The sequence below is a fragment of the Rattus norvegicus genome, chromosome 7 (genome assembly GCF_021556685.1).
Source record: "Rattus norvegicus strain SHRSP/BbbUtx chromosome 7, alternate assembly SHRSP_T2T, whole genome shotgun sequence".
NCBI classification, from domain to species: Eukaryota; Metazoa; Chordata; class Mammalia; order Rodentia; family Muridae; genus Rattus; species Rattus norvegicus.
This window is the reverse complement of record NC_141540.1, coordinates 117,680,167-117,697,334: the sequence shown is the minus strand read 5'-3', so window position 1 is coordinate 117,697,334 and position 17,168 is coordinate 117,680,167. Positions and strand designations below refer to the sequence as shown.

General features: G+C 49.5%; 1 protein-coding gene across 25 annotated transcripts in view; it reads right to left on the bottom strand.

Moving 5' to 3' along the window:
- Mroh1 (maestro heat-like repeat family member 1) overlaps positions 1-17,168 on the bottom strand; it is a 70,194-nt gene that overhangs the window by 38,565 nt on the left and 14,461 nt on the right. For all 25 annotated transcript variants that reach the window (XR_015623672.1, XR_015623670.1, XR_015623665.1 and 22 more), the window contains 6 exon segments: positions 11,978-12,109; positions 11,243-11,405; positions 10,973-11,071; positions 5,610-5,761; positions 5,115-5,255; positions 4,551-4,643 (listed from right to left, as the gene is read on the bottom strand). Coding sequence is in view for 12 of the 25 variants with exons in the window: in NM_001432123.1 (NP_001419052.1) it covers positions 4,551-4,643; positions 5,115-5,255; positions 5,610-5,761; positions 10,973-11,071; positions 11,243-11,405; positions 11,978-12,109 (780 nt within the window). In the remaining 13 variants the exon portion in view is untranslated.

Genomic DNA, 17,168 nt, shown 5'->3' with positions numbered 1-17,168 from the left:
AGTTCAGTGGTAGAGCGCTTGCCTAGGAAGCGCAAGGCCCTGGGTTCGGTCCCCAGCTCCAAAAAAAAGAACCAAAAAAAAATTTTTTTTAAAGGGAGACTGGAGAGATGGCTCAGTGGTTAAGAGGTCTAGCTGTTCTTCCAGAGGTCCTGGGTTCAATTCTCAGCACCCAGCTCAGTTTACAACTATAACTAGAGTTGCAGCAGACTTGAAGTGGGTGTGAAATCCCCTTAGACAGTTGTGAGCTGCCATGGGGGTGGGTACTAGGAATCAAACCCAGGTCAGTCTTCAAGAGCAACAACTATCTTAACCACTGAACCATGAGGCTGTAACTGACCCTTGGGTCTCAAGGAAACAGATCCGGGCTTCTATCAGCAATAGAACAAACTCCAGGTGATTGGAAAAGTTGCTGAACACCAGCCATTTCTAGAATAAAGCATTCATTCATTCACAAAAGGAAGGAAAGAGAGGAAGGAAAGGAGGGAGGAAGAAAGGAAGGAGGGAGTGAGGGGGGAGCATGATGGTTTTTTGTTTGTTTCTTGAATTATCTCTTGCCTCCAAAGAGATTAAACTCTTGCCAGGGTATGCAGCCAAGTCATTCACATGCCTTGAGATCATTTAAGACTATGTGCTTAGGGGTTAGAAAAACAGCTCAAAAGTTAAGGGCTATAGTGACTCTTCCAGAAAACCAAAATTTAATTCCCAGCACCCAAACAGTGGCTTACTGTAACTCTAGTCTAATGGGACTCAGCGCCCTCTCCTGGTCACCATGGGTACTGCACATATCTGGCACAGACATACATGCAGGCAAAAACACTCATAAACAAAAAATAAAATATATAAATCTTAAAAATGTTTTAGTTGGGGATTTAGCTCAGTGGTAGAGCTCTTGCCTAGCAAGCGCAAGGCTCTGGGTTCAGTCCCCAGCTCCAAAAAAAAATGTTTTAAACACTCATACTCATTACAAAAACAAAACACTGTGATCAATGAACTATACTCAGCCTGTTTAACCTGCCTTTACGAGAACAATGTGACCAACCTTACCACCTTGGATTTCCTGTCATCAGCTTTTACAACCCAAGATAACATACAGCTTTAATATTAAGCTATATACTCTTCCCAGACCCTGACCCAGAATAATGTTATCTTGTGGTAATCATTTGTTGAGAGCTGTCAACAGGTTGACAGTAATCTTAAACAAAACAAAAAACACAGAAAGTGACATGTGGATATAGATAGGTTGACAACATCTGTGTGGTTTGGGTGCTAGTCAGTGTCAGTAACTTCTTCTTCCCTTGTAAAACTGTCAAAGATTTCTGTAAAAAGAAAAGTCCTTTGACCCTCCCCCCACACTATTTTTTCTGCTGTTTAATAAATACAGAGCAAAGAACTTTATTGGGGACAGACACAGAGCAGAAACACACACCAGAGAGGCAAAACCAAAGGTGTCAGGGTCATATCAAACACACACAGCAGGTAGGCCAGTAAGCACAGACACTCAAATAGATAGACGACACGGGGGAAAAAAAAGTAGAGAATTCAAACTTGGATTTGCTCTTGTTCAAACTACACCAAGAAAAAGTTTCTGTTTTCATTCAAAACACACACAATAAACTTTTTTTTAAAGATTTATTTATTTCATGTATGAGAGCACACTGTAGCTGTCTTCAGACACACCAGAAGAGGGCATCGGATCCCATTGCGGATGGTTGTGAGCCACCATGTGGTTGCTGGGATTTGAACTCAGGACCTCTGGAAGAGCAGTCGGTACTCTTTTTTTTTTTTTTTTTCGGAGCTGGGGACCGAACCCAGGGCCTTGCGCTTCCTAGGCAAGCGCTCTACCACTAAGCTAAATCTCCAACCCCCAGTCGGTACTCTTAACCACTGAGCCACCTCTCCAACCCCACAATAAACTTTTTAACAAAGGAAGATTTGTCCATTTTCCTACAAAATGCATGGTTCTGTTGTGGTGTTTTTTTTTGTTGTTTGTTTGTCAAGACAGGGCTTCTCTGTGCAGCCTTGGCTATCCTGGAACTCACTCTGTAGACCAAGCTGGCCTCGAACTCACAGACCTGCTCGACTCTGCCTCTCAAATGCTGAGATTAAAGGTGTGTGCAACCACACCCAGCAATGATTTTTTTTTTTTTTTAAGAAAGTCTCCTTGAGGGGTTGGCGATTTAGCTCAGTGGTAGAGCGCTTGCCTAGCGAGCGCAAGGCCCTGGGTTTGGTCCCCAGCTCCGAAAAAAAGAAAAAAAAAAAAGAAAAAGAAAAAAGGAAGAAAGTCTCCTTGAGATCCACCAAGGCCACTTCCGTCTTCCTACTCTGAACCACAAAGTTCCACAGATTCGTACTCCCTTGCTGGGGCACACTGTGTTCAGCAGCTTTCTCCATCTTCCTGGCCCACAGGGAAGATGCCCAGCCAGATGATCTCTCCTGCAGTAGAGTCTTGTGTCTCAGGACACCCCATGTCTCTCCTCTCTTGATCGGTTCCTGAGGTGACCAGGCAGCCTCAGGCCTCTGCTTACCACTACCATTCAGTGGCCATGCTAAAACTCCTCAGGACCTCCTGGGCCAACGCTCAGTGCCACACTCTATCCTCGGAGTGCCCATGCCTGCTGCCCCTATCCAGGAGTTCCTGTAAGCAGGGATTTGAATGAGACTACTCCCCACTGGCTCATATGCTTTACTTCCCAGTTGGTGGAACTGTTTGGGAAGGATTAGGAGGTGTGGCCTAGTTGGTGGAACTGTTTGGGAAGGATTAGGAGGTGTGGCCTTGTTGGATCAAGTATTGTCTCTGAGGGTGGGCTGTGAGGTTTCAAAACACTCACACCATTTCCAGTTAGCTCTCTCTGCCTTTGTGATGGCCCATCATCTCGGCTGTCTACTTAACTACATCTGGAGCCAAGTAAAACCTAAGCAACTATGACTGGAGATGGCTCAGCATTGAGAGATGGCTGCTCTTCCAAAGGACCTCGGTTCAATTCCCAGCACCCACATGGCAACTCACAGCCATCTGTAACTCCAGGTCTCAGGGATCTGACATTCTCTTCTGGCCTCCACAGGCACTCGTGGTGCAGTATGCATGCAGACAAAATGTCCATACATATAAACATCCATACATATAACCATACATACATATAAACTTCACATAAAACATTCATATATATATAAACCATCCATACATATAAACATCCACACATATAGACATCCACACATATAAATATGCACACATATAAACACCCACACATATAAACATCCACACATATAAACATGCACACATATAAAGATCCACACATATAAACATGCACACATATAAACACCCACACATATAAACATCCACATATAGACACACACACATATAAACACCCACACATATAAACACCCACACATATAAACACCCACACATATAAACACCCATATATAAACACTCACACATATAAACATCCACACATATAAACATGCACACATATAAACACCCACACATATAAACATCCACACATATAGACACCCACACATATAAACACCCACACATATAAACACCCATATATAAACACTCACACATATAAACATCCACACATATAAACATGCACACATATAAACACCCACACATATAAACATCCACACATATAAACACCCACACATATAAACATCCACACATATAAAGCAGCTGGGTTTGGCTATGAAGAATTTTCCTCATTAGGTCATTTGAGGTGGGAAGATCTGCACTGAATCCAGCCACGCCTTCTGGTAGCAGGTTACATAAAAGGCCACGGATAAAAGAGTTTTGCTTTCTACCTGCCTGCCCTCAGTCTCACCAGAAAGTTTCTCTCTCCTATTCCTGAGGCATTCGTTCACTAGCATTAGAGTCTCCTTCCTCAGAATTCCAGCGCAGACTGAAGACTTGCACTCTAGCACGTCCTTGGGACCGACTCCAGCATCAGACTTGGACACCCAATCTCATGGACTGAGCAATTGCTGGATCCCTGGCCTTTCTGTCAAGACACAGACAGTGTTGGACTCCTTGGATCACAGCCTGTAAGCCATGCTGATAGATCACAGACAGACAGGCAGACAGACAGACGCACATTCACACGCACGCACGCACGCGCACGCACACACACACACACACACACACACACACACACACACACACACACACACACAAATTGTTTTGATTCTTTAGAAAACTCTGACCAATACAGCCTCCTCCTTTCAGACCACAATGCAAGCCCCCAGCTGTTCTGTCACCACGCCCCTGCCCACCATCCTGGACTCTCTCTGAAACTTTAAGTCCAATTAAACACTTCCTTTTACCAGGTGTCTTAGTCATAGTATTTTGTCACAGCAAGAGAAAAGAAACTAATACACTGTATGGCACAGATGACGCCTCATGCCTGGAAGCCACACGCATGTGGTGCTCAGGAAGCCCACTCCACAGCTGTGGCTGAAGCACCTATTCCAAATCACGCTCCTGTGCTCCTGCCGGGCAATTCACTTTGGAAAGTCCATCCCATGAGAGCCGCCACCCCAGGGACCCATCTCCAGCCTACCTGAGAGTGAAGAGCCACCAGGAGGGCTTCAAGCTGAACCTCCAGGGTGCGGCTGCTCACGTTCACGGCTGCCTCAAGAATCTGGCCCAGGCTCTGCTCAAGACAGGGAGGAGATGGCTCAGTCCACCTTCTGCCCCACGAGAGGGAAGTGAGGCCCTAGGGTGAGGCCCAGGACAACACTAATGCCCTTTAAGACCCAAGTGAAGAGGCTCTACCGTCACCCCCAGAATTTGGGGGGCACATTAAGAAATGTGTTTTCTGGGGGCTGGGGTTTTAGCTCAGTGGTGGAGCGCTTACCTAGGAAGTGCAAGGCCCTGGGTTCGGTCCCCAGCTCCGAAAAAAAGAACCAAAAAAAAAAAAAAAAAAAAAAAAAAAGAAATGTGTTTTCTGGGTCACGGGTCACCATGGGAGACAGAGGGCAAGTTCTCAGGCTCCTATCCAGTGCACAGTAGAAAGGTAGCCATTCCCCTCATAACCCAACACAACATTTTAAGTTAGGGTTGCTTCTGCAGGGTCTGATCTGAGGGGTCCTGGTGTTGCTGTGCCCTCCCTCCCTGTAAATACCTTAGATATCTGAAAGGTCTCCGCATGCTTCTTGTAGAGGCCAAGTACTGCAGGGAGGAGCTTGGGGAGCTGTTCTTCCAACCTCTCACTGGGAAGCAGGTGACTCATGGGACCCAGAGCCGCCACCACTGCAAGCCGGAGCTGAAAGGACAGCAAAAGCCTCCCTGTCTACTGCCCTGAGCCCTGTGTCTAAAGGCAAGAAGATGGCTGGCAGTCACCAGTGCATCTATGGGGCAACTATGGCAAGAGGTCAGAAGTTGGCCAGGAGGACACAGTCTCAGGGCAGAGAGTGGTTGCCATAGGGACCTACAATGACCAGGCCTCAAAACCAAGCTTTAGAACAGGCTGACTCCAAGTTAGATGTAGGGGATCTTCATCACCTAAGTAAGTATCGGTCACGATCAGGGAATTTGGGCCCCTTTCTCCCCTTAGGTCCACCCAAGCAGAGAGAAAGGGCAAAAGCAGGAGGGAGCCCCTCATGGGTCATAATTGTACCTTGGCATCTCGGCTCTGCAGCCAGTGGTGGAAAAGAAAGTCATAGGCGCCAAAGATGTCGGCACCGAAGGTGTCCTTCCTGACTGTGGGGTCTGGGGCTTGGTCCAGGTTGGCCAGGTATTCCAGGATGCTTTCACTGAAGTGCTGAAGAGCTGTCAACGCCCCACAGTGAACAACTGACAGGAATCATACTGGCTTCCCAGAGGAGCCCATGAACTCTCAAAGCAGCCTACATGGTGCTTAGTCCAGCACCTGCCCAGATGGTGACCCCTGGATATTTAGAATAAACAGACCCTCCTCCCCCATCTGTATCTCCCCTGAAACCTCAGAATATGGCCTTCTGTGAAAACAGCGTGACTACAGGTCTGTCAGGACAAGGCCTCATACAGGAGAGTGGTCCTAACCCTTCAAAATAGAAGAGACAGGGAGAGGACAGTCATGGGTAACAGAAGCAGAGAATGGAGGGTGAGTGCAAGCTGAAGCTCCAGGAAGCCACAATACTATCACAAGAGGGAGTGGGGAGAAGTATATGCTCACTCTGAGCCCCTAGAAAGGTGCCAATCCACCCACCCTGACCCAGTGTCCCTGAAATAACCTTGCCCCGTATCTACCCTCTCCCCGGCTCATACACCACAAGGGCTGTGGGGCCCAGTGTGAGGGCAAGAAGGAACAGGAAAGATGGATGGGCATAGGATGCCAGGACAATTACTCAGGCCTTCCTTGGCTATGCCCTGGGGTCTGAATGGGGACACAGCGGGGTAGAGCAGAGGCTCTGAGTCGCTGTGGGCATTCATATGAGAGGTCCAAAGACCTGGGTCTGGGTTTTGAGAGAACACAGGAGCAGGGGTGGGCACTGAGGCAGAAATCTCTGTCAGTCTATAAAGGGCTCACATCCTGCCAAAGCTACCGTCACAATCTCAAACCACCTGACTGCTGGCACACAGGCAGAGCAGCAAACCGGGCATCTTGTAAATGCTAATTCTCAGATTAAAACGAACCTGGAAACTGACCCTATTCTTTTCGAACAGCAGAGGTTCAGCCCATGTCAGGGACAAACAGTAGGGTGCTCCTGCAGCCTTCATGTAGACAGCCACGACGCACATGGCCTTGTCCACAGGATTCTCAACCTACCTCCTTCCTTCCCACTACTGTGCACCAGTGACCAACAGTGTAGTGTGGCTACTTTGTAGCAGGTGTGTGCCCCTCACACAGGCCTGGGACACTCCACAGCTTTATGAGTTTTCCTACCCTTCTTAGCCCTTAGAGTCGTGACTCTCAAACGTGAGCCTGGGTTTACCACACATGCTATTCCCTGCAAGGTAGGCTCCGAGCCACAGGAAGGACGTGTGGCTCTAGATGCTCAAGCTTTTCCGGTAGTACTTCCCAGCATGCACTGTTTTGGCACGATATGTTGGCGTGGACCATTTTGGATCTGCTGTACTTTCTGGTATGAGGATTCTCATCGTTCATGAGGACAGATGGCTGGCAAACATGTCTGCCACCTGCTCCACCCTATCCCCTCTCTCGTAATCCTGTGAACCTCAAAGGCTCTTGCTACCCCCAGGATATCCATCCTCACTCCCTCCCCTGTGCCCATCTGAGTGTATGTGTGTGTTTATCAACACGATCCACTTCTCTTCAGTAGAAAATTTAGCTTTTTTTTTTTTTTTTTGGTTTGTTTTTGAGACAGGATTCCCAGACTGTTCTGGAACTTGTTCTGTACCAGACTTGAACTCAAGAGATCTGCCTGTCTCTACCATCCAAGCGCTAGGATCAAAGGTGTGTGCCCCCCTACCCCCCGCCCAGCCCCCAGCTTGAACTTTTAATTTCTTATATTTTTATTCGGTCTTTTTTTCTCTCCCAGGACTTGATTTTTCTCTTCTGCCTTCTTCCTTCTTTTATTTCTTCATTCACTTTTCTCATAACCTGTAATGGATCAGTCCAAATCTTTTCTCCTTTGAGCCTGCTCTGTGCTAAGTGGACTTACAATGGTTCCAGGCTCATGTTGAGACTTCCGCCCCACAGCCAGTGCCCAGGACAGTCTTGGCTGACCACAGGTTGTTGTCTAGGGGACACAACCCTTAACTCAGCCCCCTGTAACACAGAGCCTCAGCCACAGCCCCCCACCTAGTCCAATAAGAGAAATAAACTTGAATCGTCCCTGACACAGGGTACAGCACAGCTACAAACTCTCAAGACAGAACTTAAAGGAAATGATGAGAGAAACCCTCCCATCAGAACCTCTGGAGAAATGCTCTCTGCTCAGCCGCCCTTTTCCTGAAGATGGGCCTCAGAGGGTTTTGGTTCAGGTAGGTAAAGGCTCAACTCCCACCACTCTTGGCTGCCGACATTGAGACCGAAGGGGCCTGGAGGCAGCAGGAGACATCTGACTCCTCAGCTCCTCTCAGCCCCAAGGTTCTTCCTTCAGAGCCAAGGATATCAGTCAGCGTGGTCTTCAGGGGCAAGAATGTTTTCCCAAGTAACAGGTAAGCGTATTTCCAGATGTTTGATTTTTAATCCGTTGCATATATTCAGGATGAAGGAGGTCCTCTCTCCTGATGCCAATGTCCTTTTCCTGGGAAGCCACCACCAGCTGGGTCTTCTGAGTAAGTGCCACAGGCGCCCCCACAGCAGTGTGTCCTCCTTTTGTACCTGCGCCTGGCACTCAGAGCTGGCCCTCAGAGCTGGCCCTCATAACCACTAATGTTTCTAGGACAGCTCTGTTGTCTCTGCAGTGAGATCCTCTCACACTGGTGTCTGCTTGGTTCTGCAGGTGTCACCCACACAGCTCCAACACCCCGCAGCTTTGAAGAATGACATCACTGGCCACTCGCCCTAGCCTCCTTCCCACATAGAAGGCTGCCACACCGGGGCACTCTCTGTCCCAGCTTGAACTACCTCAGTGCCACACCCTTCAGCTGCTCTAGGGAAGACTGGATGAGGTGCATGCCCCGGACCTGTTTCTCTGAAAAACCTTTGTCCTCACAGTCGGATGGCACGGGAGAGTTATGGTCCAGTGCACAGACTTCGATCGCAGTTGTGGAAACTGCTGAGTGGACTGGCGTTCCTACAGACCAGGCATGCCAGTTCCTTACCAGTGTCTAGGGCATGTGTGCCCTGGCCTTTCTGTCTGTCCGTTCTGTCTTCTGGTTACTGAGCCGTGGGACTTCAGATATGCTCTTCCAGGGGTCTGTCACTGGAAGGCAGGCTCTGCAGTCTTACCCACTAACCCTTTCCTCTCTGGTTTTTCTACTTACTACAACTTGGGACTGCCATACTCCCCAGAAGTTTCCTGAACCACCAATTGCTCTGGGATGCTTTTCAGTTCTCCCCCTGCACTTCTGGAGAGCTTAGTTTCATTCTTCTTGACTGTAGCTCCTTCATGGATGCTCTTGCTGCTGAGCTCATCCTCCCTCTTATCTTCCGGTCCTTTTGGTTGTTCTTTTCTTTACCCGAACTGCTTTATCCCCAGGCCACACTTTGTTTATTTGGTTGCCATCTTTCTACTTGACTTTCCTCAGAGGTGGGCCTTTGCTGTTCACCGTTTCGGGCGCGGGCCAGGCTGGCTGCAAGCCTGCCCCTCTGCACCGTTCTATCAGCTCCTCTGTGGATGGCCTCCTATTAGATGTTGCTCACCGCTTTCTGCTCCTGCAGAGCTGTCAACCTCAGCCACCCAGGCCTCAGATGCCCAAAACAGAGAGCCCACCAGCCTGAGGTTGTTCTGGCCACAGACTACTGTATCCTCCAATAGAGACAAAGACTGCCCAGTATGAGCAGTGCAGGTAGGAGTGCCCCTAGGAGTTCCCCTGCTGAGCCCTGGTGCCTTTAGCCAGTAATGCTAGCAACTGGGAAGCTGAGGTAGCTGAACTGATTTCAAGTTCAGAGATCCTGTCTCCAGAAACAAAACGGCTGGGGATGGAGCTCAGGTAGTAAAGTGTGCCTACCATACACTAAACTCTGGGCTCAAGCCCTATTTCCACATAAACCAAGCAATGGTTGCCTGTGTCAGTAATTCTAGCAGGATAATCAGAGTTTCAAAGTCACAGACAGTCTGTATAACATAAGACCGTGCCCCCGACCCTCACATAAAACAAGGGTCCATCTTGGTCCAGCCCACCTGCTACAGACTGAGGTGCCGCATGGCAGGAATTAGGGGGCATCTTTCTGCAGGCCAGGATCAACCCTACCGGATGTTTCCCAGAAGAACCACAAAACAGCAGCAGCTAGTCTTGGCATGAATACCATACACTCAGCACATAATTTCCTTCCTCTGTGTTCGATAATCTCTACAGCCTCTACCTGGGTGAGCCCCCTCACCCATACCTAGCACTTTCTGGGTCTCAATGTGTGTTTACTGAAGCCCACACCGGGCCTACTCTGTCACAGATCTCCTATTCATCCCAAACTACCTCAAGCAGGAGTTCCACCACTGTGACCTGGCCCTGCTCTCAACCACAGGCAGAAAACCACTAGGGAGAAAGGACCCCACAGACAATGGCTTAAGGAAGGCAGAGCAAGAAAGACGGAGTACCAGGTGGTGAGGAGAGGTGGCAGGAGATGAGGAACTGCCTGGACTTTGCTGCTGTGAGAAGAGGCAGGGGAAAAGCAGGAGAGCCAGGAACTCTAACAGTCCCCTCTTGGGAGGGCTGGGCATGAAGAAAGGATCCTGACGTGAGGCTTGAGGGTCCTGTCCTCCTGAGACCTAGAAAGGCCTAGATGTACCCTTTCCGCCAAGCTTCAGAACCACAGCCTTGCTGTCAGTTCTAGAGACGGAGGAAGCCCAAAGTTTTGCCTGTGAGGTACATGCTGTTGTTGGTGAAGCGCCCATGGTCTCAGATCTCCACTTCTACCACAGTGACGTTCTTACGCCTTCCAGCAGAAGACCCTCTACCACTGACAGCCTCACTTACCACTAGACACCATGTTCAGGCCACAAAATTCCCATGATTCCCTGCAAGCACGCAAAAGGCTGCAGACACAGACCACAGGAGAACGGTGGGACATATGGTCTGAGGTACCAGGTGAGTAGTCACTCTGCTAGTTGGGAACATGTAGCATAAAAGTGGAATACTCTGAGAAAACATTCTGTCTATTCCCCAGGACTATTGAGACTTCTGAAAAGACCCTTCAGGGGTGAGAGGGGCAAGTCCCCAGTGTATCAGAGAGAGGCAGTACGGGAGCAGAGGTTATATTTATGAGTGCGGTCCTCACCTCAGCAGTGGCTTAACCAACTGAGCCCTACCTTACTAGTAGACAGCCCACGTCTACTTCAATGGCATCTACCACAAAGGACACATTTGTACACAGCCTCCCAAGAGGGGCCCTAGTTCAGAAAATGAAGGATGGGCAGTGCCCAGTCTTACCGCAGCAGAACACCACCTTCAGCGCATCCTGCTTGGCCATGCCCAGCATGGGCAGCATGGTACTCAGGATGGATGGCAGGAAGGGAACCATGTCAAATGCTGTAAGAGAGAGTATTTCACAGGGGCTGCAGGCCCAACCCACTTCCTGCCTACCCTCGCCTCAGGACTTGGAAGGGACCCACAGCTTCAGGTATGAGATCAGGACATCTTCAGAGGCCCCCAGAACTAATCAGGGACATGGGCGGGGGGCAGAATCACAGAGGCACTTACCATTGGACATTGAGAGGTTAGCGAGAGTGTGCAGCACTGAGGAGTGTGGTAGCATTCCAGGCTGGAACCTGTTCAGCACCTCCTCCATCACCTGGTTGGTGAATCGCTTCCCCACAGCAACCAGGACGCTGCTTGCGGCCTGCTGCCAGTCACAGTCCAGCTCCTGTACCCAAAGAGTCGCCAGGTTGATCTCTCCCTGAACCTCTCAGGGAGCAAGATACCTGGCCCTCGGGGGTGGTTGGACAAAGAAAAGCTGCTGTGTTCCAGCATTCCTAGTGAATACAGGTCAGAGACAACACGGCATAGCCGTAGGGGCCCTGATGCCTAAGGAGAAGCCCCAAGTGTGGTCGGGAGGAGTGGTGAGGTGAAGTCTGGCAATGAAGAGGGCTGCAGGGGTTGGGGATTTAGCTCAGTGGTAGAGCGCTTGCCTAGGAAGCGCAAGGTCCTGGGTTCGGTCCCCAGCTCCGAAAAAAAGAACAACAACAAAAAAAAAACAAAAACAAAAAACAAAAACAAAAACAAAAACAAAAACAAAAAAAAAGAGGGCTACAGGCAGCCATTAGCCTGAGAATGGTTTCCCTACCCTCATCCTAAGAGTTCAGGAGCCTGGTTCTCTGCTTCGGGGGATACAGAGGATCAAGTGGTCTCTGCCAGTCCAACTCCAGCCCTGTTCCAGATACTGTGAGATCAGAGTGAAGGAGCTGATCTCAGCCGCCTACATGCAGAGGCCCTCACCTTGGTCCTGGTCATCTCGCTGGAAGCCAGGAGGATGACAGCGCTGGCAGTGTCCTTGTCCAGGTCGTGGATATGACTGCTCAGTATTGTCTCCATGGCCCTCAGGATCTTCGTCCGGTACGGATGAGCCAGCTGAGGAGAGAAGTTCCCAGGGAATGTCCTGAGAGGTGGGATGAGTGCCCAGATACTCCTTGTGCTTCCTGTCTCTACCGAGGCTGCACTGTGCAAGGCCATGCTCAAAGCAGGCGCACTGGCCGAGCCTCCAGCCTGTGGAAGCGCCCCTGTGTCTTTAGAAGGGCCTAGAGCAGTCTTCTGTGTGAAGCAAGCTGCAAGCATATGAGCTGGTGACTTGAGTGTTGCCAGCAGGGTCTCCTAGAGAGCACCTCTTCCTTCCACACTTGGCCTCCCAGGCACAAGGATAAGAACTCCTTCTTGAATCATCTTTTTCTACAGCCAGGCCCCTCTGAGGGCTATAAATGGGCTCAAAGTCAAACCCGGCCACCACTGCCCTCCTTCAGCTATGACCCTTCTCTGTTCACAGCCTGGGGCACTACTGACCCAGTGTCCTAGGCAAACCCTTGACCAGTCCTTCTATGATCCTTCACTCTAGACTCGAAAGCTGGTCCTCTGTACTGGAAGGCTTGGGCGGACACTGTCCATGCCCATGTAAAGGGCCACGGAGGGTGGGGATGGGGTGCTAGTGAAGGCTCCCTGTTGCCCACAGTGCAGATAGCCTGACAGACTCAGAATAGCATGCACTGGATGGCCTGGGTGTCAGCTGGGGCAGGCTCAGAGTAGGTCAGTAGTCTACAGGCACTGGGGCCACCTCTTCACTGACGCCGTGAATTCTCTCTCCCACGGCCGTGCTGCCACCACAGCAGGGGAGGGGTGGGGGGACATGCATGCCAGCTGGGACCTATGTGAGACAGTACAGTTCAGTTAAGAACTACACATAGGGGGTTGGGGATTTAGCTCAGTGGTAGAGCGCTTGCCTAGGAAGCACAAGGCCCTGGGTTCGGTCCCCAGCTCCGAAAAACAGAAAAAAAAAAAAACTACACATAGGTAAGTGAGGCGATAACTCCAATCCAGGGGATCCAACACCCTCTTTAACCTCCTTGGGCACCGCACACATCGTACATAGATAGACATGCAGGCAAAACACCCATCCATATAAAATGCAATAAATAAATAGAGGGGAAATAAAGCAGCGGTGGCAGCGGCAGCAGCAGCAGCAGCAGCAGCAGCAGCAGCAGCAGCAGCAGCAGCAGAAGAAGAAGAAGAAGAAGAAGAAGAAGAAGAAGAAGAAGAAGAAGAAGAAGAAGAAGCAGCAGCAGAAGAAGAAGCAGCAGAAGAAGAAGCAGAAGCAGAAGTTAGTAGTAGTAATAGGAGGAGGAGGAAGAAGAGGAGGAGGAGGACTCGTAGTAGTCGTCGTAGTAGTCTGTTGTTACCTGCTGCATAAGCTACAATCACCCTTCATTATTCCTGAGCCCACAGTGGATGAGACACTCCTTCCAGGAAGTAACCAGTATAGATCACAAAGAGCTCCAGAGCCAAGGAACCTGCCAGTTAAAGAAAGAGCTTCCTCCCTGTTTTGTTTCCCCAGGATAAGGGGTTTGAATCCTTGCATGTTGGTGCCCCAGGGAAGGGGGTGGTGCATTCTGAGATGGTGGTTCTTGGCCAGTCACAGAGGAAGACAGCCACTTCAGCTGGCTGGGTTCACACTTCTCTTTCCAGGAACGTGGTGTTCCTGCAAGAGTCTCTCCCCTGACCAGAGTCGTGGCCAGTATGCCAAGGGGAGGGGGAGGGGTTACTGATGCTTTCTTTGGAGAAGAACAGAAAATCAATATGAGCTGGTATGCTTTTATTCAATCAAAACTATTAGGAGCTAGCTAGGAGCAGAGCTCCGATGACACAGTAAGAAGATTCTTCCAGTTCATCTGGAGCAAATGTTTCCAACTTCCCCCGGCTCTCGGTCCTAGGTGCCTGGAGGTGCATTTCAAAGACCATTTCATGGTCTTCCCAGCTCCTAATTCTCCTCACCTTCATGAAGGTGCTCTGGGGAAGACCCTACCTTCCCTCTAAGGAGAACGATTTCCTTGGCTGACCTCTCAAGGCACTCTTCCCGCCAGCAGCACATCCGCTGGCCATGCTGCTCTGGCCACTTCCTGCGCAGTGCAGTGAACAGACAGGGCGGCCCCAGTGACTGGTGCAGCACATGGGCTCTATGACCCTGAATGCTATAGAAAATATCAAAGGATTCTACATTTTAAGAGATGGCTAGGCTGTTAGGAGCACTTGCTGTTCTTGCAAACGACTGGGCTTCAGTTCCCAGTACCCACGCTAGGTGGCTCACAAACACAGGTAACACTAGCTCCAGTGGGGCTGACGCCCTCTTCCGGCCTCTACAGGCCTTGCGTGCATATGCTACCCATATGGACAAGCAGGCACATACATATCCACACATAAATAAAAAGAAGCAAGAGGTTGTAGAGATGGCTTGGAGGTTAGGAGCACTGGCTGCCCTTCAAGAGGACCAGAGTTCAATTCCTAGCACCCACATGGAAACTCACAATTGTCTGTAACTCCAGTTCCAGGAGGTTCCAAACCCCCACAAAGATACCTATACAGGCAAAACACCAATACAAAAAAGGTGAAAGGATTGTATAAAGATTAAGAAGCAAAATTGTAAAACATTTTTAAGAAATTTAAATAAAAACGTAAATTTAAGGCTGAAAAGATGGCTCAGTGATTAAGAGCACTGTCTGCTCTTTCAGAGGACCCAGGTTCAATTCTTAGCACCCACATGGTTGTTTACAAGTGTCTATGACTCCACTTCCAGGGGACCCAACAGCCTCCCACAGACTATACATGCAGGCAAAATACCAATGCATGTAAATTTAAAAATAAATAAATTATTTTTAAAAGTTTAAAAAAAATGCATGATTTCTTTGGAACTTGGTTTCAGTTCTGTCCTGTGATCTGAATGACTCTGCAATGAAGCTGAACTGATGACCTGTGGCCACAGAGTGTCACAGGTGTGACTTTCACAGTGTGACTCACAGCTCCAAAGATGGCTGCATCCAGCTGGGCATGGTGTGCCCGCCTTTAACCCCAGCACTCGGCAGACAAAGGCGGGCAGACCTCTGGAGTTTGAGACCAGCCTGTTCTACACAGTGAGTTCCAGGGCAGCCAGGGGTAGGCAAAGAGACTTTGTCTCAAACAACAATCATCACAAGAGGATGGCCGTGTCACCCCCTAAACAGTCGTATCAGCACACCCTAAAGCCAAGAACTCCAAAGGCTTAAAACATATTCCCATTTCAATCCCTTGTAGAAGGTGATACTGTCAAACGCACAGCTGGTTTCTGTCTGATTTCATGGCACGCATTCCTAAAAGTCTTAGATTCATCCGTGTGTCCGTTTGCAAGCTAATGAGATGATTGACAGCTGAAGCCTCTACACTGCTCCCAGATGGACCTGGTCACAAAAAAGACCAAGGAAGAAAGAGCCAAACAGTAGGGACCTTAGCCTCTGGGAAGGACAGAGCTGAGGGTGACAGTGATAGCCAAAGATGTACCAATCACGCCCACTCAGTAAAGAGCCCCTAAGATCCCAGAAGGACTGTAACAAGCTTCCAGGCAATGAAACATGTGGAGGGCCCAGAAGGTGGCACACCCAGGGAAGACAGCAGAAGTCAGCATCCTTCCCACATGCCCTGCGTCTCCCTGGTGTTCCTCCATATCCTCTGTCCTAGCCTTGATGATCAATGGGTTTAGTGACTTGTATGTGTCAACCTAGCAACTAATAGACTCCAAGGAGGTAGCCTGGGGAGCTCCAATTTGTAGCTGATGGAATAAACACATTTGATGCTCATACTTGAAGCAAGGCTATCTCGGGCTGAGTCCTCAGCTGTAGAGTCTAACATGACCTCACAGTGAATGGTGTCAGAACAGGATGGACTCAGAAGATGGCCGGCTGTGTCTCCACAGGGCTGCTTGTTTGCCTTTGGTCACCCAGAGATATGCCAGTAGGAGAGGCTGATAAAGAGACTGGGTATGTTTTTTGCTGTCTGACGAGCTAACCAGAGACCACAGTGATGTCTCCACCCAGTTAATACAGAATCAAACACTAATCCATGTTTTGCTGTTGGGCCCTCATTTACTTCAGTCAGTTTCATTTCTAGCTGTGGTCACACAGCCAGTGTTGTAGTTGGTCTCCACACTGGGATATGATATCATAAACCTGGTAACCTGGTCTACAGAGCCTCTGGGTAGAGTATAAGTACCCACATACTGACAAGCAGAATCCCCTTATATCAGCATGGAAATCCAGAGACCAGACACCAGACAGGAAGTGGTTTAGGTTGAAAATGGTGGCAATGAGAGAAAAGAGAAAAAAATTCAGTCACTATGTGAAATGACTTGACTATTCTTTCCTCTCCTCTCCACCTCTGTAGCCTAACTACTTCAGGAAGTCTGGCCTGATGTAAGACACCAGACATGTCTAAGACGATGAGGCCTAGCACCAGAAAGCAATTAGGCCAGCCCAGTGCCCTCTGCACTGGGCCCTGGAGTGTGACACAGTTAGTACAGTAACACAGGTAAGCACCTGACTGGCACACGCAAGTGCCAGGTCCCATCCCCAAAACCTAGTGGCCTGTGCCTGAGAATCCAGAACTCGGGAAGGGGAAACAGGACCAGAAGTCTGAATCACCCGAGTTCAAGGCTGTGTATGAAATGCCATTAAGGAAGAGGAGGAAGAAAGGCAGAAAAAGAAGAAGACAACCAACCAGACTGCGGCTAACCATAAGGTACCACGCATATCCCAAAACAGCAACCGGCAGAACTGTCCTCTGACGCCCACTCTGGATTCAGTAGGATTTGAAAAGGGGCATGCTATAGCCAGGCAAGATGGCGCCGTCTATGCCACTGTGCCCCTTCTCATGGCTGCTGACCCTCTGCCGAAGTCCTACATCTCACGGCCCCAAATGCTGAATCTACCTGGCTGAAAGCTGAGCTACCTTGGGGCACCACAGCTTTGCTGTGGATCTGTGTTGCTCAACATGAGGACCCCAGCAGTGCCACGGGATCTGTCCGTCTGTCTGTCTGTAATGTGAGGGGAAGGTTATTCTATGTCAACATTCAAGTCAGGAAAAAAGGGCATGCTGTGCGGGAACACCGCGTGGGGGAGAC